General features: G+C 43.2%; 1 protein-coding gene across 10 annotated transcripts; it reads right to left on the bottom strand.

Annotated features, from left to right (window-relative positions):
* Positions 1–5,273: 5,273 nt before the first annotated feature.
* LOC106560912 (anillin) lies at positions 5,274–25,640 on the bottom strand. Of its 10 annotated transcripts, none has more exons than XM_014124340.2 (26): positions 25,332–25,640; positions 25,016–25,113; positions 24,557–24,733; positions 24,314–24,409; positions 24,025–24,200; positions 23,730–23,822; positions 22,653–22,742; positions 20,867–20,981; positions 20,510–20,707; positions 19,931–20,071; positions 17,049–17,377; positions 14,122–14,204; positions 13,841–13,970; positions 10,256–10,391; positions 9,833–10,030; positions 9,467–9,593; positions 9,103–9,151; positions 8,916–8,972; positions 8,767–8,799; positions 8,627–8,648; positions 8,426–8,535; positions 7,600–7,653; positions 7,217–7,303; positions 6,975–7,082; positions 6,520–6,665; positions 5,274–6,322 (listed from the first exon to the last, which is right to left on the bottom strand). In XM_014124340.2, exons 2-26 carry the CDS (start codon positions 25,104–25,106, stop codon positions 6,211–6,213), a joined length of 2,958 nt encoding a protein of 985 aa, XP_013979815.2. In that variant the 5' UTR covers positions 25,107–25,113; positions 25,332–25,640; the 3' UTR covers positions 5,274–6,210. The 10 variants fall into 10 exon arrangements, with proteins under 10 accessions (XP_013979815.2, XP_013979816.2, XP_013979817.2 ...); XM_014124341.2 differs by having other exon boundaries at positions 20,867–20,978; XM_014124342.2 differs by lacking the exon at positions 7,600–7,653.
* Between the last annotated feature and the right edge of the window lie 987 nt (positions 25,641–26,627).

Here is a 26,627-nt window from a genome sequence, read left to right as displayed (position 1 = left end):
ACAAGATCCACATGAAAAGGATACATGTCTGTCTGTACTTATGGAAAGATACGTTTTGTTGTTTTGCTTGTATGAGCGTGTGGTCATGAGCAGTTATGAGTCAATGGGGCGCAGCACGGTGTGTTAATGTGTGTGTATGTATGTATGTATGTATGTATGTATGTATGCATGCATGTGTGTACAGTGGGGGAAAAAAGTATTTGATCCCCTGCTGATTTTGTACGTTTGCCCACTGATAAAGAAATGATCAGTCTATAATTTTAATGGTAGGTTTATTTTAACAGTGAGAGACAGAATAACAACAACAAAATCCAGAAAAACGCATGTCAAAAATGTTATAAATTTATTTGCATTTTAATGAGGGAAATAAGTATTTGACCCCCTCTCAACCAGAAAGATTTCTGGCTCCCAGGTGTCTGTTATACAGGTAACGAGCTGAGATTAGAAGCACACTCTTAAAGGGAGTGCTCCTAATCTCAGTTTGTTACCTGTATAAAAGACACCTGTCCACAGAAGCAATCAATCAGATTCCAAACTCTCCACCATGGCCAAGACCAAAGAGCTCTCCAAGGATGTCAGGGACAAGATTGTAGACCTACACAAGGCTGGAATGGGCTACAAGACCATCGCCAAGCAGCTTGGTGAGAAAGTGACAACATTTGGTGCGATTATTTGCAAATGGAAGAAACACAAAAGAACTGTCAATCTCCCTCGGCCTGGGGCTCCATGCAAGATCTCACCTCGTGGAGTTGCAATGATCATGAGAACGGTGAGGAATCAGCCCAGAACTACACGGGAGGATCTTGTCAATGATCTCAAGGCAGCTGGGACCATTGTCACCAAGAAAACAATTGGTAACACACTATGCCGTGAAGGACTGAAATCCTGCAGCGCCCGCAAGGTCCCCCTGCTCAAGAATACATATACATGCACGTTTGAAGTTCGCCAATGAACATCTGAATGATTCAGAGGACAACTGGTGAAAGTGTTGTGGTTAGATGAGACCAAAATGGAGCTCTTTGGCGTCACTCAACTCGCCGTGTTTGGAGGAGGAGGAATGCTGCCTATGACCCCAAGAACACCATCTCCACCGTCAAACATGGAGGTGGAAACATTATGCTTTGGGGGTGTTTTTCTGCCAAGGGGACAGGACAACTTCACCGCATCATTTGACGGGGCCATGTACTGTCAAATCTTGGGTGAGAACCTCTTTCCCTCAGCCAGGGCATTGAAAATGGGTCGTGGATGGGTATTCCAGCATGACAATGACCCAAAACACACGGCCAAGGGAACAAAGGAGTGGCTCAAGAAGAAGCACATTAAGGTCCTGGAGTGGCCTAGCCAGTCTCCAGACCTTAATCCCATAGAAAATCTGTGGAGGGAGCTGAAGGTTCGAGTTGCCAAACGTCAGCCTTGAAAACTTAATGACTTGGAAAAGATCTGCAAAGAGGATTGGGACAAAATCCCTCCTGAGATGTGTGCAAACCTGGTGTCCAACTACAAGAAACGTCTGATCTCTGTGATTGCCAACAAGGGTTTTGCCACCAAGTACTAAGTCATGTTTTGTAGAAGGGTCAAATACTTATTTCCCTCATTAAAATGGAAATCATTTTATAACATTTTTGACATGCGTTTTTCTGGATTTATTTGTTGCTATTCTGTCTCTCACTGTTCATATAAACCTACCATTTAAAATTATAGACTGATCATTTCTTTGTAAGTGGGCAAACGTACAAAATCAGCAGGGGATCAAATACTCCCCTCCCCCACTGTATGTGTGTGTATGTGTGTGTATGTGTGTGTGTGTGTGTGTGTGTATGTGCCATTTAGACAAACAGAACCATCTGTCTCAGTGGTGGCCATGAGCATTAAATATGACCAAGCGTGACATCATCAATTCTGCGGCACAATAAACCTATGGAAAATATGACTAGTCTAAATATAGGCAAGCTGGAGATGCTGTCAGAGAAACACTTAGAATAAGCTTCCCTTGTCTAACACAGAAACAATTCCATTCGGTGAGGGTAAGAGAATTTGATGCATGCACATTTACAGCCAACTCAAACACATTAAAGCTCTCTATTATTTTCTCTATTGTGAGAAGTGGGTGTTGGTGTGAGTCAGCTGGTACAGTCTGTGGTGGTGGTTGTTAGTGATTTGAACATGAACATGTAGACGTCTGTACCTTCAGGTTTGTCACCACCATTCTTGTCTCTGTCTGCCATAAGTTCAGCGGTCCACCCATCCACCACCAAGAGAGCCCTACACATAGGACCAGAACACCAGAGAGAGCCCTACACATAGGACCAGAACACCACAGAGAGAGCCCTACACATAGGACCAGAACACCACGAGAGAGCCCTACACATAGGACCAGAACACCACAGAGAGCCCTACACATAGGACCAGAACACCAGAGAGCCCTACACATAGGACCAGAACACCACAGAGAGCCCTACACATAGGACCAGAACACCACAGAGAGAGCCCTACACATAGGACCAGAACACCACAGAGAGAGCCCTACACATAGGACCAGAACACCACAGAGAGAGCCCTACACATAGGACCAGAACACCACAGAGAGCCCTACACATAGGACCAGAACAGCACAGAGAGAGCCCTACACATAGGACCAGAACACCACAGAGAGAGCCCTACACATAGGACCAGAACACCACAGAGAGAGCCCTACACATAGGTCCAGAACACCACAGAGAGCCCTACACATAGGACCAGAACACCACAGAGAGAGCCCTACACATAGGACCAGAACACCACAGAGAGAGCCCTACACATAGGACCAGAACACCACAGAGAGAGCCCTACACATAGGACCAGAACACCACAGAGAGAGCCCTACACATAGGACCAGAACACCAAAGAGAGCCCTACACATAGGACCAGAACACCACAGAGAGCCCTACACATAGGACCAGAACACCACAGAGAGCCCTACACATAGGACCAGAACACCACAGAGAGCCCTACACATAGGACCAGAACACCACAGAGAGAGCCCTACAAATAGGACCAGAACACCACAGAGAGAGCCCTACACATAGGGCCAGAACACCACAGAGAGAGCCCTACACATAGGACCAGAACACCACAGAGAGAGCCCTACACATTGGACCAGAACACCACAGAGAGAGCCCTACACATAGGGCCAGAACACCACAGAGAGAGCCCTACACATAGGACCAGAACAGCACCGAGAGAGCCCTACACATAGGACCAGAACACCACAGAGAGCCCTACACATAGGACCAGAACACCACAGAGAGCCCTACACATAGGACCAGAACACCACAGAGAGCCCTACACATAGGACCAGAACACCACAGAGAGCCCTACACATAGGACCAGAACACCACAGAGAGCCCTACACATAGGACCAGAACACCACAGAGAGAGCCCTACACATAGGACCAGAACACCACAGAGAGCCCTACACATAGGACCAGAACACCACAGAGAGAGCCCTACACATAGGACCAGAACACCACAGAGAGAGCCCTACACATAGGACCAGAACACCACAGAGAGCCCTACACATAGGGCCAGAACACCACAGAGAGCCCTACACATAGGACCAGAACACCAGAGAGCCCTACACATAGGTCCAGAACACAACAGAGAGCCCTACACATAGGACCAGAACACCACAGAGAGAGCCCTACACATAGGACCAGAACAGCACAGAGAGAGCCCTACACATAGGACCAGAACACCACAGAGAGCCCTACACATAGGACCAGAACACCACAGAGAGCCCTACACATAGGACCAGAACAGCACCGAGAGAGGGGGATGAAGAGTCAGACAGTAGAGAAAGGAGAGAAGGCACATATCCATTCTACTGACAGCCTTCCCCTCTCACATCCTCTATGGAAAGGCCGGCAGGAAGGGAGGGAGAGGGGCAGAGGGGGTGGGAGCGTGGTCTTGTATCCAACAGTGACTTATTGAAATTAATTTTCTTTAAATGGGCAAATGAATTTTATACATACTCGCTGATAGAATGCATACCTACAGTACTTGTCATTAGAAATGAAGGGGGAAAACTCTATTCCGTCATTGTAAGACATTTCAATAAGGGAATTCTGTACTGCCCTTAACATCAGTAGCTTTGATGAGCGAAGTCCTCTGATCTTCCACAGCTGTTGAGATCTGGGACAAACGAGGGACGTTTCACAACTGCTTCCTCTAAAGGGAATTTATTTGTATCAGCAAGTCCTCTGACCTCTCCCCATCTGTGTGTTCATGTCTCCCCATTTCCTGGATCTCTTCAAAACACAGAACTATGCCCCAAGTGGGGGTATTATTACAGCCTTTGTATGTGTGATGAGATTTCTTAAAACTATTTTTCTTCCCAGCTTGTAACGTAATCCAGTTGATGCAGCTTCCACAAATCAGTTAAACGGTCAATTGGTTTATTTGATGTAAATACTCCGGTAACATGTCTTTAGGGGTTCATATGCCAAGTACCATAATGGGTTGAGGGTACAGTATCTAACAAAACAGACACATTTACCAGAAATGACAGTTACAGATTGGGGAGATGATGCAATATTATTTCCTCTTAGGGTGAGACTAGGCCAGGGCCCCATTGTTCTTACTGTATCTCACTGACCACCCAGATCACTTAAGAAACTGGTCTATCATTACTTCCCCTATAACATTGGCCTCGTCCCTGGGTATCTCACCAGTCATGTCAATGTTCTGCTAGCTATAGCCCCAGTATGCATTCAAAAGGGCATTCTATTCCCTTTAAAGTGCACTACTTTAGACCAGGGCCCATAATACACTAAATAGGGAATATGGTGTCATTTACCAGACTCTGCCCAGTGTTCTGGCTGAACACAACACTCAGGCATGGGCCCTGGGATGTACAGCTGGGCCACTCTTCCAATCATCACCTTGATCTGAGACCCAACTGCCCCACCTCCACCCAGAGGGGCTCCAGGAATTCTTTCTGTAGCAGTACACACCAAACACAGGCATGACTTCCTGTATGACATTCCTGACCCGAGTTCCTGCTCCATAGCCAACCCCATTCCCTCAATACTTTACAATGTTGTAAACAGTGTATGGCTCACTCGTTCATATGCTAATATTGCCATCACTATATTATGGAGGAAGATGTCAGCTTTAAGACGGAGGACAACGAAGGCTATATTTGAGCTTATGGGTCTATAAACTCAAATGGTGTAACAAAAACATGGCAAATATTTTCCACATCAAATTTACAGAAGAGCATGACAAACTGTGTATGCCATTAGACCCATTTGTATTATTTACTGGTAGTACCTTCATCAATCAAGTGCATATAAAGAATGTTGACAGGTATTTTATAGGGATAACATCCACATACAGAAAGAGAATGACAGTAAATACATGAAGGAAAAGAAAAGAAACTAGGTTGACTACAGTCAGCATATACATTCATCACCTTTTAGGCTCCTACTAGGATTTATCATGAGATGAGGCACTAACATTGTACACCTTATCATTCTATAGTCCATTTGAAGTGCTTGGGTACCATCTTTGTTGACAGGCCCCTGTTGTGTTATGCACAACACAGCAATAGATTGATTTAAGGAATACGAAGAATTGAACTTGTGAAATAGTCAATATTTACCTCGTAGCAGAGGGCTCAGATTTTCAAGTACAGTACTATAACTCAACTTGACTGCAATTCTAGTTGAATCACTCAATTCACGAGTTTCTAGATTAGGTAGGTTGTGTGTCAGGTACAGATTTCTTATTTCCGAGAGAGATTTCTACACTTGAGGGTATTACAGCAATGCTGTAGTAGTGAAATCATATTGTCCAGTAGCCATGTCTGGCTTTTTTCTGTTTGTCTTACGAAAATTATAACTAGACTATTGGACTAATCATCAGTTTAGCGTTAGGGCTCTCCTGCACTAGGTTTGATACGCATTTAATAGTGTTTGTAGATTATATGGATTCATTTAAATCATCTACTTCAAGCTCAGGTAAATAGTATATATCATGCAACACACAACACGATGGAACTCTATTTTAAATGGCTATTGAAAGTGACAAATCCAAGGAAAGGCAAAATATCACCACGTCTAAAATAATCTCCCAATGGTAATCATAAGAATTCATAAAGATATGATATAATAGTGTGTTAGACTGCTGTCCCTCATGTTCCCACAGCTGGCCTGGTTGTTGGGCTGTGCTTTAGCATGGTTCAGGGGGGCAGCGAGTCCAGGTATGCAGGTCCAGGAGAACCTGGTTCAGGTTCTCCATCCAGTCCCCTCGATCCTCCCCAGTATCTGCTGAGAACCAGCACCTGAAGAACAGAGAGAACATGTTATGAGAAATATCACAAGATCAATGAAAATAGACCACTGTCTATCAGATACAGACAGGCTCACTTTAGCAGTGTCAGTCCACCACAAAACAATATTGAAAACATTCACGACCACTTGTTGTCAAGCTAATTTGCTTGTGTCATAAGGGAGTAAGAAAATATGTAATATTATTTACTTGGCCAGAGTGCCCTGGTCATCCTGTTGTGCAGTCTGGACACTGCTGACCAGTTCAAAAGTATAGGGGCGAGCACAGGAGTCTCTCGTCACTGGCTTCACACTCTGACTAGAGGAACAAGACAGGGAGATGCTGCCTTCTGCTGCCTGCAAGTACAACAGAGAGAACAGTAGAGAGGAGATAAGGGAATGTTTAAATCAAGTTAGAGTGACTTTGTATATTCAGTTAAGAGAAAACGTTAATGTCCCCAAGAGGCAATGCATTTTGCAGCAGGAAAGGTACATAGACAACTTAGAAATATTAGAAAAGATATCAGAAATATTATCAAGTGTATTATCATGTATGCAATAAACAATGGAATTGTTATTCTTAGTTTCTTTTTTCAAAATCCTTCTGATAACCTGAGAGCTTGGAACCAAGCGCTCCAGTCACCTCTGTGATAGCTCAATGCCCACCTTGCTGCCTCTGTCATTGGGGTGGTTCCAATAGGACATGTGGTTTCCCTCCAGGACAAAGAAGCGTCGATGCCAAGCTCCAAATCCATTCACCACCTCAAACATTGTCTGGATGGAAGAAGGGAGAACAAAGGGGTGGGTGGAGGATGAATCACAGGAAAGAAAGTATAGAGGACAGGAACAGGATAATATGCACTTGAGAGATCGAAGCGAATTGGGTTAACAAAAAAATTAAAACTCACAAGGAAGCCCTGGTGCTGGACATTAGAGTGGCTCTCGCTCTCCAGTTGCAGGTATATGTTTCCCTCTAGTGGAGACAGGAAGGGCACCTGCACAGAGGTAGAATTACATGGATACCAGGGTTAAGCTGCTTGTAGTTTATCTAGCTAGGGAGGTAAACAAAACATGCAATAAAGAAAAATTGAAGAAAAGTCATATGAACATAGATTTCTAAACACCTTTTAATCTACTTATGGAGTACTCCATCACTGATATTATAGCCAGTGTAGCGAAGACTAATTATTGATACCAGTTTTGCTGGCCGCATGAAAGGAGTCAAATGGAGAAGCAAAGAGAAAGGGGTAAAAGTGAGTGTGCAACGTGGGGAAAAGTGAAAGAGTGAAACCTTTTCCTGAAACTCATCTCCCAGGAGTCTCCTGATTTTGCCTTCAAACTTCATCTGTGCACAAGTGGAGAGAGACAGAGGTAACATCCCAAGTGACTAGGGCTGTATAATTATGATTATTGTATAATTATGTAACCGACAGTAAGAGTGAATTTTTGGGGGGTCAAAAACATCTTAATACATTCATTTTAGAAGATTTGGGGGGGGGGGGGGGGGGGGGGGCGATTCAATTTCATATTCAAGTACATATAGTTTAGCCAATAAATCGTTTTTCATTTTTTATGAAGTGGGTAAAGTTTGAGACAGGGGTGGTACCAAAGCTGTTTTATATTAGGTATGTTATAGATCATTCTCAAAGATGAATTACAAGCTAAAGATGTTTGTCAACAAAAAAATTACAATAAATATCAAATTTGCATGACAATTAATTGTTACCCCAAATTCCATAATTGTCACAGCCCTACAAGTGGCCCAGCCCAGACTAGAAAACTTTACTAACACCACGAAGAAAAAAGAAAAATAAATCATTTGAGGAAATGACAACCATCCGATCTCGCAACTGAAAAAATTACAATGGGTGGCAAATCTGAAGATGTAACAGGATATGCAGTAGATTCAGCCAAATAGATTAAGAGATAGTGGCACACATCCTCAAGTGACAGTGAGATACAATCTAGCAATCAGGTGGTTCAAAATAAAATAAGAGGCACGATAAAACCATGGAATGGACTGACAACATGCATCCCTACATCTTCCCATACTGTAGGAGTGCAGGTACACTAAACATATCTCATCCAGGCTGGAGCACTGCAGCAGGTGAGCCTACCTTGTCCAGGGGGAACTTGCTCTGGCCCAGGGAGGCCAGGGAGATCTTGTGAGAACCAACCAGAGAGAAGTTGCTGGTGCGCCGGGTGTTCAGGGGCGGCATGGTAGAAGCTGTGGGGTGTTGATTCAATCCAATCAAACTGTCACCACTCAGGACAATTGCCATCTTCAGATCATATGCAACTAGGACAATAATACTTACATGTTACATTTTGGTTGGATCTCTGTTGAAAAGCAACAAGATAACGTTTTCAGATTAGAAACATGTAACAGGAAAGGGGGTATAAATATATGCCCCTCACCATTTCAAGCACTACACAGATAAGAAAGCAGATAATTTACCTTGATGGTGCTTAGAAGCTTCCTTGGAGTGACCTAAAAAATAAATATGATCAGAACTGAGATAGAGATATATATATTCTCTCTCTCTCTCTCATTTTCAGCCATAGAACATTGGATAGCATTCGTAAATCAGAAGATGTCGCACTCACCCTTGACTTGGTGGAGCTGCGGAGATCCACATTGCAGGTGTTCCCTGAGCTGTGGGACTGAGTAATAGAAGACAGTTTGTAAATTATACATAGAACCTGTTAACACACATTCTTATCACTGACCATCTACTATATTTACGAATACACACGTTTTAGGTGAGAAATAAAGTAATATGTTCCATCTCACCAGGCTGTAGACCTCCACATCAATCTCAAAGTTGGAGCGAATGTCCTGCCTGAAGGGACATAATACAGTCAGTCACAGAAAGAGTTGGACAGACTAGGGGTGAGAGCCATTTCAGCAGTGGTACAGCAGATATTACACAAGCATCTCCTTTAAAGGCAAAGACAGACCAGTAGGATTGCCTGCCGAGAGAACTTAGCGATTCTGCACAGAGTGCTGGCCGTAATTTACAAAAACGATTCAACATGGACCCTACAACACATGCGTCGACAAGTGAACAGCCCCCTACTGTACAGACAGACAATAGGTCTGGCGAGTTCTCCTTTACGCCTCACTTCCTCCATATGGAGCCAGTGGCGGGACTCACAGGGTGATGGAGGTGGGGAAGGAGATGGTGTCTCCATTCTGGGCGTCCACTGCCGTGGCCAATGGGGTCGCAACGATGTTGCAGGGTCCATAACGAATCAGGACAAAGAAATAATGAGTGGGCCGACCTTTAGGGAGGAGAGAAATAGTCAGGAGGGTTGTTCATTAATCACCTGGTATGGTTTCAAATGTGTCTTGAGCTGAAAATGAATTAATTGTACTTTACTACTTGAACATTTAACCCAAATGAGGCAAACAACTCACCTAGGCAGCAAGCAGCAGCAGAGTAAATGGTTCAAAATAAATGAAGCAACAAACGTCATACTACAAAGGTGATAACACGCGTAGCCTAACTGTCTGTAGGTACCTGTTCGTGTGCGGGCAGAGCAGACAAACTCCACCTTGAGAGGGAGCTGGACACTGCTGATGCTGACAGTGCCCCTGCAGGGCTGCTGGGACATGCTGGAGTCCCCCTCACCATCACCCCCCTCTAGATCCTCAGAGGCTGAGCCCCCCCTCTCCTTCAGCCTGGCCACCTCAGCCAGCAGGGCTGCCCGCTTCTCACCTGACACAGAAGAGAGACAGAGGGGGACAGAGTCAGATGATCAAGCAATGGAACAAATCAAGAAGTCCATCATACCTTCCAGCATAGACGTATACAGGACAAAAAAAATGCAATAGCAGTGAGAGATGAGGTTGACGATTATACACTAATTCAGCAGACACATTTTGGGAGGGGAGAGAAAATGTCACGGAGTTAGGGGTGGGATAGGAGTGGATAGAGACTCACACGAGACGAGCAGCAGTTTATCAGCCTCTGCCTCCTCCAGGGAGCCCCTGCCGTGGTCCTCGTCAGTGCAGCAGCTCAGGGCCTGCAACGTCTGTTTGATGACCATGTGCAGCTTGGCAGCATCCTCATTCAGAACCTGACCAATCACAGGAGGAGAGGATATTCACTCCAACCAGCCATACTCATTTAAATAGTCTTTCTTTACATTGGTCACATTTACATGCGTGTGTGGTGTACCGCAGGGCAGCTCTCTTGGCCCTCTACTCTTTTCTATTTTTACCAATGACCTGCCACTGGCATTAAACAAAGCATGTGTCCAAGTATGCTGATGATTCAACCATTACGAGTCAGCAACCACCACTAATGAAGTCATTAAAACCCTTAAAGTGTTGGTCTGTTTTGGAATGGGTGGCCAGTAATAAACTGGTCATGAACATTAAAAATAAGAGCATTGTATTTGGTACAAATCATTCCTTAAGTACTAGACCTTAGCCGAATCTGGTAATGAATGGTGTGGCTGTTGAACAAGTTGAGGAGAGTAAATTACTCGGATTTGGATTGTAAACTGTCTGTTCTGGGCCATCTGTTCGTGTGCGGGCAGAGCAGACAAACTCCACCTTGAGAGGGAGCTGGACACTGCTGATGCTGACAGTGCCCCTGCAGGGCTGGGTCAAAACATATAGATTCAATGGTTGCAAAGATGGGGAGAGGTCTAGCCGTAATAAAGAGATTCTCTGCTTTGACACCACACTCCAAAAAGGAAGTTCTGCAGGCTCTAGTTTTGTCTAATCTTGATTAATATCCAGTCGTGTGGTTCAGTGCTCCAAGGAAAGACCTAGGTAAGCTGCAGATGGCCCAGAACAGAGCGGCACATTTTGCTCTTAATTGTAATCAGAGGGCTAATATTAATACTATGCATGCCAGTCTCTCTTGGCTAAGAGTTGAGGAGAGACTGACTGCATCACTTTTTATAAGAAACATTAAGGCGTTGAAAATCCCAAATTGTTTGCATAGTCAACTTACACACACTTATCCCACCAGACATGCCACCAGGGGTCTTCTCACAGTCCCCAAATCCAGAACAAATTCAAGAAAACATACAGTATTATATAGAGTTCTTACTGCATGGAACTTCCTTCCATCTCATAGTGCTCAAATAAACAGCAAACCTGGTTTAAAAAAACAGAGCAATACCTCACGGCACAAGGCCTCTCCCCTATTTGACCTAGATAGTTTGTGTTTATGCATTGATATGTAGGCTACGTGTGCCTTTTAAAAAATTGATGTAGTTCTGTCCTTGTCGAATGATGTTCTTGCTGTCTCTGCCTGGCTGGTTCCCCTCTCTCCACTGAGATTCTCTGCCTCTAACCATATTACAGGGGCTGAGTCACTGGCTTACTGGTGCCCTTCCATGCCGTCCCTTCCAGTGGGTTGAGTCACTGACGTGGTCTTCCTGTCTGGGTTGGCTCCCCCCTTGGGTTGTGCCGTGGCGGAGATCTTTGAGGGCTATACTCGGCCTCGTCTCAGGATGGTAAGTTGGTGGTTGAAGATATCCCTCAAGGGGTGTGGGGGCTGTGCTTTGGCAAAGTGGGTGGGGTTATATCGTGCCTGTTTGGCCCTGTCCGGGGGTATCGTTGCATGGGGCCACAGTGTCTCCCGACCCCTCCTGTCTCAGCCTCCAGTATTTATGCTGCAGTAGTTTGTGTCGGGGGGCTAGGGTCAGTCTGTTACATCTGGAGTATTTCTACTGTCTTATCTGGTGTCCTGTGTGAATTTAAGTACGCTCTCTAATTCTCTCTTTCCTTCTTTCTCTCTGAGGACCATGCCTCAGGACTACCTGGCATGATGACTCCTTGTTGTCCCCAGTCCACCTGGCCGTGCTGCTGCTTCAGTTTCAACTGTTCTGCCTGCGGCTATGGATCCCTGACCTGTTCACTGTGATTACTATTATTTGAGCATGCTGGTCATTTATCAACATTTGAACATCTTGCCATGTTCTGTTATAATCTCCACCCGGCACAGCCAGAAGAGGACTGGCCACCCCACATAGCCTGGTTCCTCTCTAGGTTTCTTCCTAGGTTTTGGCCTTTCTAGGGAGTTTTTCCTAGCCACTGTGCTTCTACACCTGCATTGCTTGCCGTTTGGGGTTTTAGGCTGGGTTTCTGTACAGCACTTTGTGACATATCAGCTGATGTAAGAAGGGCTATATAAATAAATTTGATTCTGTATTATGTAATTCTGTATTGTTTTGTGTGGACCCCAGGAAGAGTAGCTGTAGCTTTTGCAACAGCTAAATGGGGATCCTAATAAAATAACTAAAATACCAAATCCATGCACACCAATATCCAGTTATTATCCGGGACACTTAAGTATTCTGTTTTTGAGTTCATGCATATAAACATATCCAGTTCACAATAACCCGAAAACGCTTGTATCCCGGTTATGAAAAACCCGGATTAGATGCCTGGGACATGCTGATGTAAGACGGGATACTGTGGCATGTAAACATCTCATCCCCTTTACTGTTGTTTATTGTGGTCTGTGCAGGCTCAGTTTCACATATCATTGGTGTTGTGTGATGTCATCTGATTGTCAAACAAACCACTTCAAAAAGTAGACTACATGTGCAGTTCGATACACCATAATAATTTAGCCTACTATAAATTAAAATTACATTGACTTACAATTTCCTATATTTGGTAGGCCATATTATACATTTCCGACATTTGGTTGTCAACTATAGTTTGAGACATACAGCTTCTCTTCTGTTATAAATTGTTGCCCCAAAAGACTAAATAAAGTAAAGCTCACCAGAATGTCTTACGTCAATAGAATGAATGCATGAGTAATCTACAGTAGTTAACATCGGTAAATTTGTCAGTTTTACCGTTTCATTTAGGGACTGGGGAGAAAACGAAATACCTCTAAAAGTGAAAAGATCGGTCCTGTGCAAAATGTCATCAGTTTGACCAGTTAAGGAAATTAAATTCTGAGAAAATGACGAAACACATTTCTGATAAAAGTTCAGTTCGTCTTGAGTGCATATTTTATGTGGTTGAAATACTGTCTGCTTGCATAACAGTGTCAAAGATAACACATACGTGTACTCGCATTTCCTCAAGAGATGCTATAAGAAATCATTTCTCCACTCCTGTTCCCAAGACAACAAATGTTAATTGTTATCTAATTTCACTGTAAGGAGTTAATATTACACTATGTGAGCGGTTATAGGCCTACAGTCAGCACCCATATTTCAGTTACTATTTCAATTAACCCATATGAACTTAAATAAGAAATATTATTTTGTATTCATGGCTACAGGGATACTCATGAGTGGGATATCGAAAGATGCATGGAAACAGCTTCTACCGAAAAAGACCTTAAGCAGGATATGCGCTACTATCCAGAATACTGCGCGCATGTAAACGTGGTCAGTGCCAAAGCCAATGGTATCCATGTGGTACATTTGTAAATGCCCACATAAAGGACACGCAAAGTTTGGATGATATGCTACACAGGTAGTAACTCTCCATGACGCGGAAGACACACAACAGACTCAACCGTTCCAACAGTCCTACTACAGACCATGATCCTTTCCTTGGTGTTGACACAGGGCTGGGGGTGAGACTTCTCAGTGGCATGCCTCTGCACCCTTGGGGTTACTCTCTGAATGGCTGGCTTGGTGCTCTGTCTCTGGGTGCGGTAGGCATCGATGCTGTCAATCACAAAACACATTGGAGTCGTCACAGGTATAAATAACAAGTCAATCACATATTTCGAAAGATTTTCAGTCAATGACTTTAATTTCACTCATGTTAGCTGACCACTGTCAGTTCTGCTTGTCCAGAAGTGACAAGATGACTCACCTGTAGAGAGGGGCACTATCAGCAGGGGGCGTGGACAGCTCTTCAGGAGTCAGAAGTAGGGATGGAGGGTTGGCTGCAAGTCTCTGTGGGGATAGCAAACACGTGGAGGGACATTTAAGTGTAAAAGACTCAAACTTTGAAAGCCAAAAACAATGACATAAAAAAACGATGGGGGGAAGAAAAAAAAAAACACAAAAAAACCCACGCCATTTAAATGAAGTTATGGGCAGAAAGATGAATTCAACGCCATCTTTCATTGAATCAGATGGCTTATTCATCACAAAACCATTGATGTTGCAGATTATTTTTGTGATTACTTCATTGGCAATGTAGGGAAATTCAGGCGGAAATGCCAACAATGAACAGTGAGCCATCGTATACATGCATTAAAACAAATAATGAAAGAAAAGCATTGTAAGTATGAATTGTGTAAAGTTAGTGTGGGAGAAGTGGAACAATCATTGTTATCAAACAACAATGACAAACCTCCTGGCATTGACAGATGGAAAGCTACTGAGGATGGTAGCTGACTGGCCACTCCTGTCTATCATATATTTAATCTGAGTCTAGAGGAATGTGTTAATCCTCAAGCCTGGAGGAAAGCCAAAGTCATTCCACAACCCAAGACTGGTAAAGCGGCTTTGACTGGTTCTAACAGCCGACCTATCAGCTCTTAGCAAACGGTTGGGAAAAATTGTGTTTGATCAAATACAATGCTAATTCTCTGTAAACAAATTGACATGCTTTCAGCATGCTTATAGGGAAGGGCACTCAACATGTGCTGCAATGACACAAATGACTGATGATTGGTTGAAAAAAAATTGATACAATTTGTTTGAGCTGTACTGTTAGATTTCAGTGCAGCCTTTGATATTATTGACCATAACTTATGTTTTACGGATTTCCAACTTCTGCCATATTGTGGATTCAGAGCTACCTAATAGAACTGAGGGTTTTTCTTTAATGGAAGCCTCTCGAATGTCAAACATGTAAAATGTGGAGTACCGCAGGGCAGCTCTCTAGGCACTCTATTCCTCTCTAAGTTTACAAAACGACCTGCCTCTGGCATTAAACAAAGCCTGTGTCCATGTATGCTGATGATTCAACCATATACATGTCGGCAACCACAGCAAATTAAGTCACTGAAACTCTTAAGGAGTTGCAGTCAGTTTTGGAATGGGTGGCCAGTAATAAACTGGTCCTGAGCATTGTATTTGGTACAAATAATTCCCTAAGCTCTACACCTCAGCTGAATCTGGTAATGAATGGTATGGCTAATAAATTACATGGTGTTATCTTGTATGGCAAACCCTCAACTTTTTCCACATTTTGTTTTGTTACAGCCTTATTCTAAAATGGATTTAATAGTACTTTTTCCTTTAATCTACACAAAATACCCCATAATGACAAAGCAAATACAGGCTAAGAAATGTTTTAAAATGTATAACAAATGTAAAAAATAAAATGCATAAATATTCCGACCCTTTACTCAGTACAATGTTGAAGAACCTTTGGCAGCGATTACAGCCTCAAGTCTTCTTGGGTATGACGCTACAAGCTTGGCACACCTGTATTTGAAGAGTTCTCCCATTCTTCTCTGCAGAGCCGCTCAAGCTCTGTCAGGTTGGATGGGGAGTGACGCTGCACAGAAATTTTAAGGTCTCTCCAGATATGTTCGATCAGGTTCAAGCCCTGGCTATGGCTGGGCCACTCAAGGACATTCAGAGACTTGTCCCGAAGACACTCCTGAATTGTTTTGGCTGTGTGCGTAGGGTCATTGTCCTGTTGGAAGGTGAACCTTTGCCCCAGTCTGAGGCCCTTAGAGCTCTGGAGCAGGTTTTCATCAAGGATCTCTGTACTTTGCTCTGTTCATCCTTCTCTCGATCCTTACTGGTCTCCCAGTCCCAAATGCTGAAAAACATCCCCACAGCATGATGCTGCCACCACCATGCTTCCTTCACCGTAGGGATGGTGCCAGGTTTCCTCCAGATGTGACACTTGGCATTCAGGCCAAAGAGTTCAATCAGACCAGAGAATCTTGTTTCTCATGGTCAGAGTCCTTTATTGTCCCTTTTGGCAAATTCCAAGCAGGCTGTCATGTCCCTTTTACTGAGGAGTGATTTCCGTCCGGCCACACTACCATAAAGGCCTGATTGGTGGAGTGCTGCAGAGATTGTTGTCCTTCTGGATGTTTCTCCCATCAACACAGAGGAACAACCCCCCCCGTGGAAGAAATCAAGGGGTCTGAATACTTTCTGAATGCACTGTATAGATTAAATGGTTGTAAAGACAGGGAGAAGTCTGTCCATAATAAAGAGATGCACTGCTTTTGACATCACACTTGCAGGCTCTAGTTGTTGGGCTAATATAAGTTTAACGCATGCCAGTTTCTCTTGGCTAAGAGTTGAGGAGAGACTGGCTGCATCACTTCTTATAAGAAACATTAATGTGTTGAAAACTCTAAATTATTTGCGTAGTCAACTTACACACAGCTCTAACACACACACAAACCACCAGATATACCACCAGGTGTCTTTTCATAGTCCCGAAATCAGAACAAATTCAAGAAAGCGTACAGTATTATTAGCATACAGAGCCATTATTGCGTCGAACTTCCATCTCATATTGCTCAAACCTGGTTTAAAAAACTGATAACGCAACACCTCTCACTTATTGACTTAGATATTGTGTGTATGTAATGATATGTAGGCTGTGTGTGCCGTTTGTAAGTATGTAGTGCTGTTCTTGAGCTGTTCTTGTCTATTAATGTTCTGTATGATGTCATGTTTCATGTGTGGACCCTAGCAAGAGTAGCTGCTGCTGCCGCTTTCGCAAGAGCTAATTGGATCCTAGTAAAATACCAATCACTTTCAGAATCACATTGAACTATGTGACCATGGCACCACCGTCTGTCTGCAGAGCCTTACCATAGGAGTGACCACAGCGTCCACAGACTTGCTGAGAGGGGAGAGGATAAAGCTGGGTGGGAAGGACAGCAGCTCATCTGCACTGGAGTCCAGTTCCTTGGTTTTTTCCAGGTCTTCACCCTCTTCAGCTTTGTCCTTGTCCAACTCTGTGTCTGTTTTCTCCTTTTCCATTCCGCTCATCGCTGTGGCTATACCACTGTTGTGATCCTCAGTGTCCTCTTCACCCTCCTCTTCCATCCTTCCCTGGGCAGCAGCCTCCAGCACCTCATCAAACATGAGGTCAATCATCTCAGCGGTGTTGGTTTCATCACGAGAGCTCAGCTCAGCCTCTGTGGATAAATCCCCATATGCAGTAAGTTACATCCAGACAAAAAACGTCGCTCTAGTGCATCTACAACAGGGTCCCCAATTGACGGTGGTTTTATTTCGCCCAGAAAGTTCTGAGCCCCAAAAACATAAAATTGTTTAATTTTCGTTGTTGGACATAAGACTAAAAATACCAGGAAATCAGCTACAAGTTACTTTGATTGGATTTATACATCACTTTTCTACCAACTGAGGTACTCAAAGCGCTTTACATAGTAGGGGGAAACTCACCTCATCCACCATCAATGTGAAGCACTCACCTCAGTGATGCACAGTGACCATTTTGTGCCAGAACTCTCACCACACATCAACTATCAGTTGGAGAGGTGAGGAATGATATGCCAATTAGGAATGAGGTGGATGATTAGGTGACCATGATGGAATGTGGCCAGGTTGGGAATATAGCCATGACACCGGGGTGAACACCTCTACAATAAACGCCATGGGATTGAGACCATAGAGAGTCAGGACACCCGTTTTACTGTCCCAAAGACAGTACCCTACGCAGGACAATGTTAACAAATGTAATCAAGGTTTGAAATGATGTTTAGTCAAATATTACAGTGCATTCAGAAAGTATTCAGACCCCTTACCTTTTCCACATTATTTTACGTGACAGCCTTATTCTAAAATTGATGCTTTAACACACAATACCCCATAATGACAAAGCAAAAACAGGGCTAGAAATGTTTGCAAATGTATTATAAAAATAAAAACAGAAATACCATATTTACATAAGTATTCAGACCCTTTACTACGAGACTCGAAATTGAGCTCCGGTGCATCCTGTTTCCATTCATCAACCTTGAGATGTTTCTACAACTTGATTGGAATCCACCTGTGGTAAATTCAATTGATGGAAATGATTTTAAAAAGGCACACCCCTGTCTATATAAAGTCCCACAGTTGACAGTGCATGTCAGAGCAAAAACCAAGCTGTGAGGTTGAAGGAATTGTCCGTAGACCTCGGAGACAGGATTGTGTCGAGGCACAGATCTGGGGAAGGGTACCAAAACAAACTGAGAAATCGGAGAAGGGGCTCAGGGTGGAGATGCGAGAACCTTCCAGAAGGACAACCATCTCTGCAGCACTCTGCCAATCAGGCCTGTATGGTAGAGTAGCCAGACGGAAGCCACTCCTCAGTAAAATGCACATGACAGGTCGCTTGGAGTTTGCCAAAAGGCACCTAAAGGACTCTCCAACCATGGGAAACAAGATTCTCTGTTCTGATGAAACCAAGATTGAACTCTGGCCTCAATGCTAAGCGTCACGGCTGGAGGAAACTTGGCACCATCCCAATGGCGAAGTAAGGTGGTGGCAGCATCATGCTTTGGGGATGTTATTCCATTGTCAGGGACTGGGAGACCAGTAAGGATTGAGGAAAAGATGAACGGAGCAAAGTACAGAGAGATTCTTGATGAAGAGCGCTCAGGACCTCAGACTGGGGTCACCTTCCAACAGACAACGACCCTAAGCACACAGCAAAGACAACGCAGGAGTGGATTCGGGACAAGTGTCTAAATGTCCTTGAGTGGCCCAGCCAGAGCCCGGACTTGAACATCTCTGGAAAGACCTGAAAATAGCTGTGCATTGACGCTGCCCATTCAACCTGACAGAGCTTGAGAGGATCTGCTTGTAGCGTCATACCCAAGAAGACACGAGTCTGTAATCACTGCCAAAAGTGCTTCAAAAAAGTACTGAGTAAAGGATCAGAATACTTGTCTAAATGCAAAGTTTTTTTGTTTTTTTTTATAAATAAGGAAAAATTCCTAAAAACCTGTTTTTGCTTTGTCATTATGGGGTAGTGTGTAAATTGGGGGGGGGACAATTAAATAAATTTTAGAATAAGGCTGTAACCTAACAAAATGTGGAATAAGTCAAGGGGTAGGAATACTTTCTGAAAGCACTGTATATCTTTAGGCTTCTTGCAGTCAATTCGCAGTCCACAAATATATTACCTCAAATGTACATATTACCTCAATTAGCCCGACGAACCGGTGTCCCCGCACATTGACTCTGTACCGGTACCACCTGTATATAGCCTTGCTACTGTTATGTTCACTGTCATTTTACATTTCTTTACTTATCTATTGTTTACCCAATACCTAGTTTTTTACTTAAAAGCACTTTTGGTTAGGGCTTGTAAGTAAGCATTTCACTGTAAGGTCGACACCCGTCGTATTCAGAGCATGTGACAAATAAACTTTGATTTGTTTTATTATGTTCCGGCCCCACGACCAACCACTCAAAAATAAATTGGCCCGCAGCTGAATATAGTTGATGATCCCTGGTCTACAACATGTAACAAATATTTTTTTAAATGTTTGGCTGTTCATGGTGTAGAAAAAAGATGAGGTGCAAAGTGTTGGCCGTGACCCATTGAATCCCTTGTTTAAACAATGGCAGTGACAGAAACATTTGACCAGTATCTTTATGCCCAGGTGTGTGTGTGTAACCCAACGTGGTTGTGTCTCACCTCCCGTCCAACTTGTGCCAACAACCTAGACATGTCTCACCTGACATACTTTCTCTTTTCCAGCTAGATGAAGAGTCCAGCTCAGACAGAGCTGAGTCATTGATCATTTCTGGCTCCAGGATAAATGTGACTTTCTTTAACCCTCTGGCCTCTGACTGTGGTTCATCAGTCGGTTCCTCATCTGTAAGCAGCACAGTGTCTCCTTGTTCTCTGTCTGACACAGCTGATGCGTTTGAGGCCTCTCCCTGCTCTGGACCAAACTCCCCCTGGTCTTCACCTAGAACACACTTCTCACCCTGGACATGTAAAATACTTTCTGCTTTCCCTTGTTCTTCAACTCCAGAAGACTCCATCTCCTCACCTAATAGGTCCCCAACCTTCTCTAGTTGGGACTGAACTACCTCCTCTTCATCACCTACAGCAGACCCCACCTGTTTCTCACCTAAAGGGGAACCCACATCTTCCTCATCTACAAAGGACCCCACCTCCCGGTTCTCCTCCTCTTGCAGGGACCCCACTTCCTCATCTACAGGGGACCCCAAGTCAACTACAGAAGACCTCAGGTGCTCTTGTAGGGACCCCATCTGCTCCTCAACTACAGAAGAACCCAACTCCTCACCATCTCCTTTTGACTCCATTGAGACTGCCTTTTGCTGCTCTTTCACTACAGGACCCTCTGCTGCCTCATGTTGTTCATCTGGTAGAGAAGTTCCCTGACAAATGTCCATAGCGCACTCTGCCTGCTCCTCAGCCATGCGTCTCCCCTTCACCTCTTTTGGTGGGACATCCATGTGAACTGAGGATTCTGCCACCTCACCTGTTGAATAATCACATTCTGACCTCTACACTGATATTTGCACAAAATTCAGATTCTTAAATTTTAGTCAGATTTTCCTCAACATATACTATTAACTTATCTACCTTCAAGCTCTTAAACTGTAATAATGCATTGACTTCTCCTCTTGCAGTGTCTTACCGGTGTCTTGAATTGGAGGCTCCACTCCATCGACCTTAGTGAAGACAGATGTCTCGGTAAAGCTGCCGTCCTTCACGCCAAAAGGTTCATCACCAGTCACATTGAGGTCTGCCTGCTGGACACTCAGACAAATTAGCCCCCTAAAATACATTGTTCCTCTTATGCACATGTCTATGCATCTACAGCAGAAGGTACTCAACCCCCTTGACTTCCCACATTGTTGTGTTACAGCCTGAATTTAAAATTGATTAAATTGAGATTCTTCAAGCTCTGTCACACAATCTACAAACACTATCCCATGTCATAGTGGAAATTTTTTTCTTCTTTTAAACCATTACAAAATGAAAATATGAAATGTCTTGAGTGAATAAGTACTCAACCCCTTTGTTATGCCAAGCCTAAATAAGTTCAGGAGTAAAAATGTGCTTAACATGTCACATAATACGTTTCAAGGACTCACTGTGTGCAATAGTGTTTAACATGATTTTTGAATGACTACCTCAACTCTGCAACCCGCATATACAATATGTAAGGTCCCTCAGTCAAGTAGTGAATTTCAAGCACATATTCAAACAAAAGATGAGGGAGGTTTTCCAAAATCTTACAGAGAAGGGCACCGATTAGTAGATGGGTAGAAATATGAATACTGTATATCCATTTGAGCATGGTGAAGTCATTAATTAGGCTTTGGATGGTGTATCAATACACCTTGCCGGAGAGGAAGGAAACCGCTCAGTGATTTCACCATGAGGGCAATAGTCATTTTAAAACTGTTATCAGTTTATTGGCTGTGAAGGGAGAAAACTGAGGCTGGATCAACAACATTGTAGTTACGCCACAATACTAACAAAGAGTGAAAAGGAGGAAGCATGTGCATAATAAACATTTTTAAAATTTCCAATAACATGCATCCTGTTTGCAACAAAGAAATTAACTTTTGTCTTGAATAGAAAACATTATGTCTGGGGCAAATTCTTTACATCACTGAGTACCACTTCATATTTTCAAGCATTGTGGTGGCTGCATCATTGTTATGGGTACTGCATGCTTGTCATCAGCAAAGAACTAGGGAGTTTTCTTAGGATAAAAAACAGAATAGAGCAAAGCACAGGCCAAATTCTAGAGGAAAACCTGGTTCAGTCTGCTTTCCAACAGACACTGGAAGAGGAATTCACCTTTCAGCAGGACAATAACCTAAAACACCTGGCCAAATCGACACTGGAATTGCTTACCAAGACGACATTGAATGTTCCTGAGTGGCCTATTTACAGTTGACTTAAATTGGCTTGAAAATCTATGGCAAAACTGGAAAATGGCTGTCTAGCAATGATCAACAACCAACTTGACAGAGCTTGAAGAATTTGAAAAAGAATGTGCAAATATTGAACAATATAGATGTGCAAAGCTCATAAAGAACTTACCCAGAAACACTCACAGCTGTGATTGCTGCTATAGGTGTTTCTAACATGTACTGAATACTTACCTAATTAAAATATATTAGTGTTTTATTTTTCATGAAATGTTCATAAATGTTATAATTTTCTTCCACAATTAAATCCTACTTTAACGCAACAAAATATGGAAAAAGTCAAGGGGGTTGAATACTTTCCAGGAATTTTATATTATAAAGATTCTGTACCACTATACGATGGACCAAGTGAACCCTATACCCGAATACCATTCAAGTGACCTGGGGGGATGAAAATGACATCAGTGACACCTGTGACATTTCAAGACACCCTGTTCTCCTCAGAACCAGTTACTCAGTCCATATAAGTAAACTCACATTCCATGGTTGGAACGGTGGCCACTGCAGTCTCCTGCTACGTCTAAACATCATCCAAGGGGAGAATGAGGAGACGGGTGGGGTCGCCCTCTAATGATATCACAACAAATATCATTTTTCTATCAGGAAACAAGTACTTGAACTCAACATTTTAGTAATTTAGCAGACGGTCTTATCCAGAGCGATTAACCCTTTATACACATGGGAATTTGCTACAGTATATTGAAATGTTTGTTAAAATAAGAAATATGAAAACGCATAACCACGGTAGTAATTGAAAGGGAACAGTTTGGAGATAACAGGAAAATTATTAGATCAAATGGTGAGTACACAACAGTTCACCTGACAGGACTGAATCCAAACATTACACTTGATTTTATGTGCATTTTACATTTACTGTACGTTGTCGCATTCGTTTATAACGAAATCTGAAAATACTCTGGATACATTCAGTAACATAAGCCTATTCCTGGAAAATGTGGGGTATCTGCAACATAAAACAAAAAATGAAGGGTTTGAGTGAGAGGACTAACTGGTGTCTCCAAGTGGACACACACCTCTCCAACGTGTGCACATTTCCTAAGCAATTTTATGTCAAAGAGTTCAACTATAAAAGGTACTCGAGTTCTCCTAGCTATGCTGTTGAGGAACAAGCATACTTGTAGTCATTTCATTTGGAACACAGCCCTGCATAACCGCCATCGCACAATTACTGTTCTTCACACAATTCAAAAAGGGTCCATTATAAATCGCAATATGGGTCAGGTGGGCATGACTTGAAAGCTTGTTCAATTGCCAACAAGTTATAAAATATGATCATAGAGTTTTAGACAATTAAGAGAAACAGGTCATAATTTGTGCACATAATTTAAGATACTGTTTGAAGAGGTAGAGTAACAGGCATTTTCGAAAGACTGGCAGGGACTCTGCTGTCCCTAGTGTCAGCGGGAAGCTCGTTCCGCCATTGAGGTACCAGGACAGAGAAGAGCTTTGACTGGGCTGAGCGGAAGCCACAAACATAACCCTTAACAACAATATTCCGTGACCTGACACAAGAGGGAGGGTAACAAAACTTACCTCAGTCAGCGAGGAATCAGAGAAGCTTCGCTTTAAGAAGACATTCTCTGTGATTGGCTGGGCCCTTACAAGACGCAGCTCCTCCTCCCTCTCCTGATTGGTCAGACAAATAGAAGCCGTTCGAAACTTCACAGGAATGTTAAGAATTGTGCAACATCAACATTTTAGAATGCATTGCATACCTCAAGCCTCCTGGTACATTTTACATATACATGTTAGTCATTTAGCGGACACTGTTATCCAGAGCACCTTAGAGGAGCAATTGGGGTTAAGTGCCTTGCTCAATGGCACAGACCTGGCGTATGCGGGAGGCTTGTTTGGAGCTGGGTGTGTCACTGGCCTCGAGTTTCAGTTGTAAGTTGGTAACAGCGTTGGAGAGGGTACGGGGCCACCGGTTGGCTGGCAGGGGGCTGGCCTGAGGAGTGGTGGGGGATCTAAACCGCTCCACCCGCGAGCTGAATTCTGCCTCACCTGAAAAACAGACCAGATGCTCCTATCGTTTAACCACTTTAGTGCAGATGTGTTCTCACTTACATTCAATGAATGGTAAAGAAGCTGGAAGGTAAATGTGTAAGAATCCTCACCAATAAGATGGTGCTCTTTGAATCCATCCTGGAATTTAATGGATGGTACCCCAGACCCTGGATCAGAGAGGCATCTCTGAGCCAGCACATGCCCTCCTGTAAACAAAACATCCCCTGTTGGAGTCACTGTTTCTCAATGACTACAGATCTGAGTGTTGCATGGATACTGCCATATTCTAATTCTATCGATACTGTATACAGGCTCCGAGTTGGTTATTTTAGGAGGGGGCGTTATCCTCTTACCCTCACGTCTCTGGGTTAGTTGCTGTACTCTGGAGCGGACAGAGCAGAGAGCAGGGGTGTCAGGCTTCACCAGCTCTGCACAGCGGAGGCGGTCTCTAGTTGAAGACTTCTTTGTAGGGCTGACGTTCTCGTTGCCCAACACCTCCAGGCGACGCCTTTTCTGAACATCATTGACATCTGCAAGACAGGAAAGGGAAACTCACAATAATGTGTATGCCCCAACACTGCACTGATGATGGATGACAAGAGTTGACACTAATTAACACTTGTTCAAGCCTTTAATAAGAGTCTAAGACCTCTCTAAGCCAGGGAAGTGCTTAAATATATGGAATTGCTTTAATGTCATTTTGCCATTTGATTTTGAATGAATTTATTAATTAGATTTCCGCGGGGCATGGATGTCTACCTCAGGGGGTTTAACAAACACTCATGCGCACGCAGTGATGTTGACACACTCACCAGACGAGTGGACATTGTCTTCTGTGTCAGACAAAGGATCTCTATGTCTCTTCAAAGCTGTCGCCAACCCACTTCGAAATTCCCCATCCATGATCTTCCTGTAAAATAAACACCAAATTAAGTGTCTAGTTATCGTTTATGTAACTTAGCTAATTGATTTATTCGGTAGGTTCGTTACAATAACTCAGCTGGCTAGCTACAAGCTAGCTAACTGGACTCTGGAGAATGCATAGATAGCTGAATGTTACTGCTGCTAGCTGGCTGAACATACTTTCAGCTATTTACCTATAATGTGTCGGATATTATATCCTCTTACCTCAACAAAAGTGTCCGTGTAGGTCAAGCAAACAAGTCACGACTGAGCATAAACTGCGGAAAAGATTCGAACGGCTGTTCGTTTGACGCCTTTTCAAATACACTTTGAATTTCAGCGGGTCTTTGGAAGTGCGTCACTGGTGGGTGAATAAATTACCATAACGCCAAGACCGAGCGCGCAAGGCTTTTCTTCTTGTGTTTACGGTAGATTCAGTTTCAAGTTTTAATGTCACGTGCACAAGTACAGTGAAATGTCTTTCTTGCAAGCGCTAGTCCTAGGGTCCTAAGCTTGGTGACGAGCTTGGAGGGAACAATGGTGTTGAACGCTGAGCTGTAGTCAATGAACAGCATTCTCACATAGGTATTCCTTTTATCTAGGTGGGTGAGGGCAGTGTGGAGTGCAATTGAGATTCTATTGTCTATGGATCTGTTGGGGCAATATGCAAATTAGGGTGGGTCTGGGGGTGAATGGGGTAATGGAGTTGATGTGTGCCATAACCAGCCTTTCAAATTACTTTATGATTACAGATGTGAGTGCTACAGGGTGGTAGCCATTGTGGTATGAAGCCGTAGAGTTATTGTGAACTAGAATGATTGAAGTCTTCTGGGGATTACAGACTAGGACATTGAGAGGTGGAAAATTACTGTGAGTATCTTAGATGATGAACTTCCATAAAGGGTGAGGCAAGGAACTTCATAAATTCATATCTAATCTATCTAACTAAATTAGTTGATAACGTGAGTCAGCGTCATCAATGTTTTGCAGTCTACACTGGGTTGTAAAATTTGTCTAATTGCAATTTACAACCAATACCTAATACAAGTCCAAAACAAAACACATTCTCTACATTCATTTAACATTTATTGAGGTCTAGAATTATCTCATTTGCGTTATTGCAGAATATCAATGATGAATTGTCTGTGGAAATTGGTGAGGGTTGAAAATGTGTGTGTGTGTGAGTCAGCCTGATAAGAACTTTGTAAAAAATCTTACAGTATGCTTGTGAAAATATCTGATAACATCTCCACTTGACAAAGATAGCTCCACGCCACAGACTTCTGCAAAAGAGGAAAACAACATCCTACGCATTCCACACTAACAAAAAAAAGAAGAACATATCATAGAGAAAATGCTTGGGGGTTTCCTAAAATAATTGTCACACAGTAGACCTAGTATGACTATGCATAGACAGTGCCTTCAGAAAGTATTCATACCCCTTCACTTACTCCACGTTTTGTTGTGTTACCGCCTGAATTCAAAATTGATAACATTTTTGTAAATTTATTGGAAATGAAA

The sequence above is a fragment of the Salmo salar genome, chromosome 10 (assembly GCF_965601325.2).
Source record: "Salmo salar chromosome 10, fSalSal1, whole genome shotgun sequence".
Lineage (NCBI taxonomy): Eukaryota > Metazoa > Chordata > Actinopteri > Salmoniformes > Salmonidae > Salmo > Salmo salar.
This window is presented reverse-complemented; position numbering and strand designations above follow the sequence as displayed.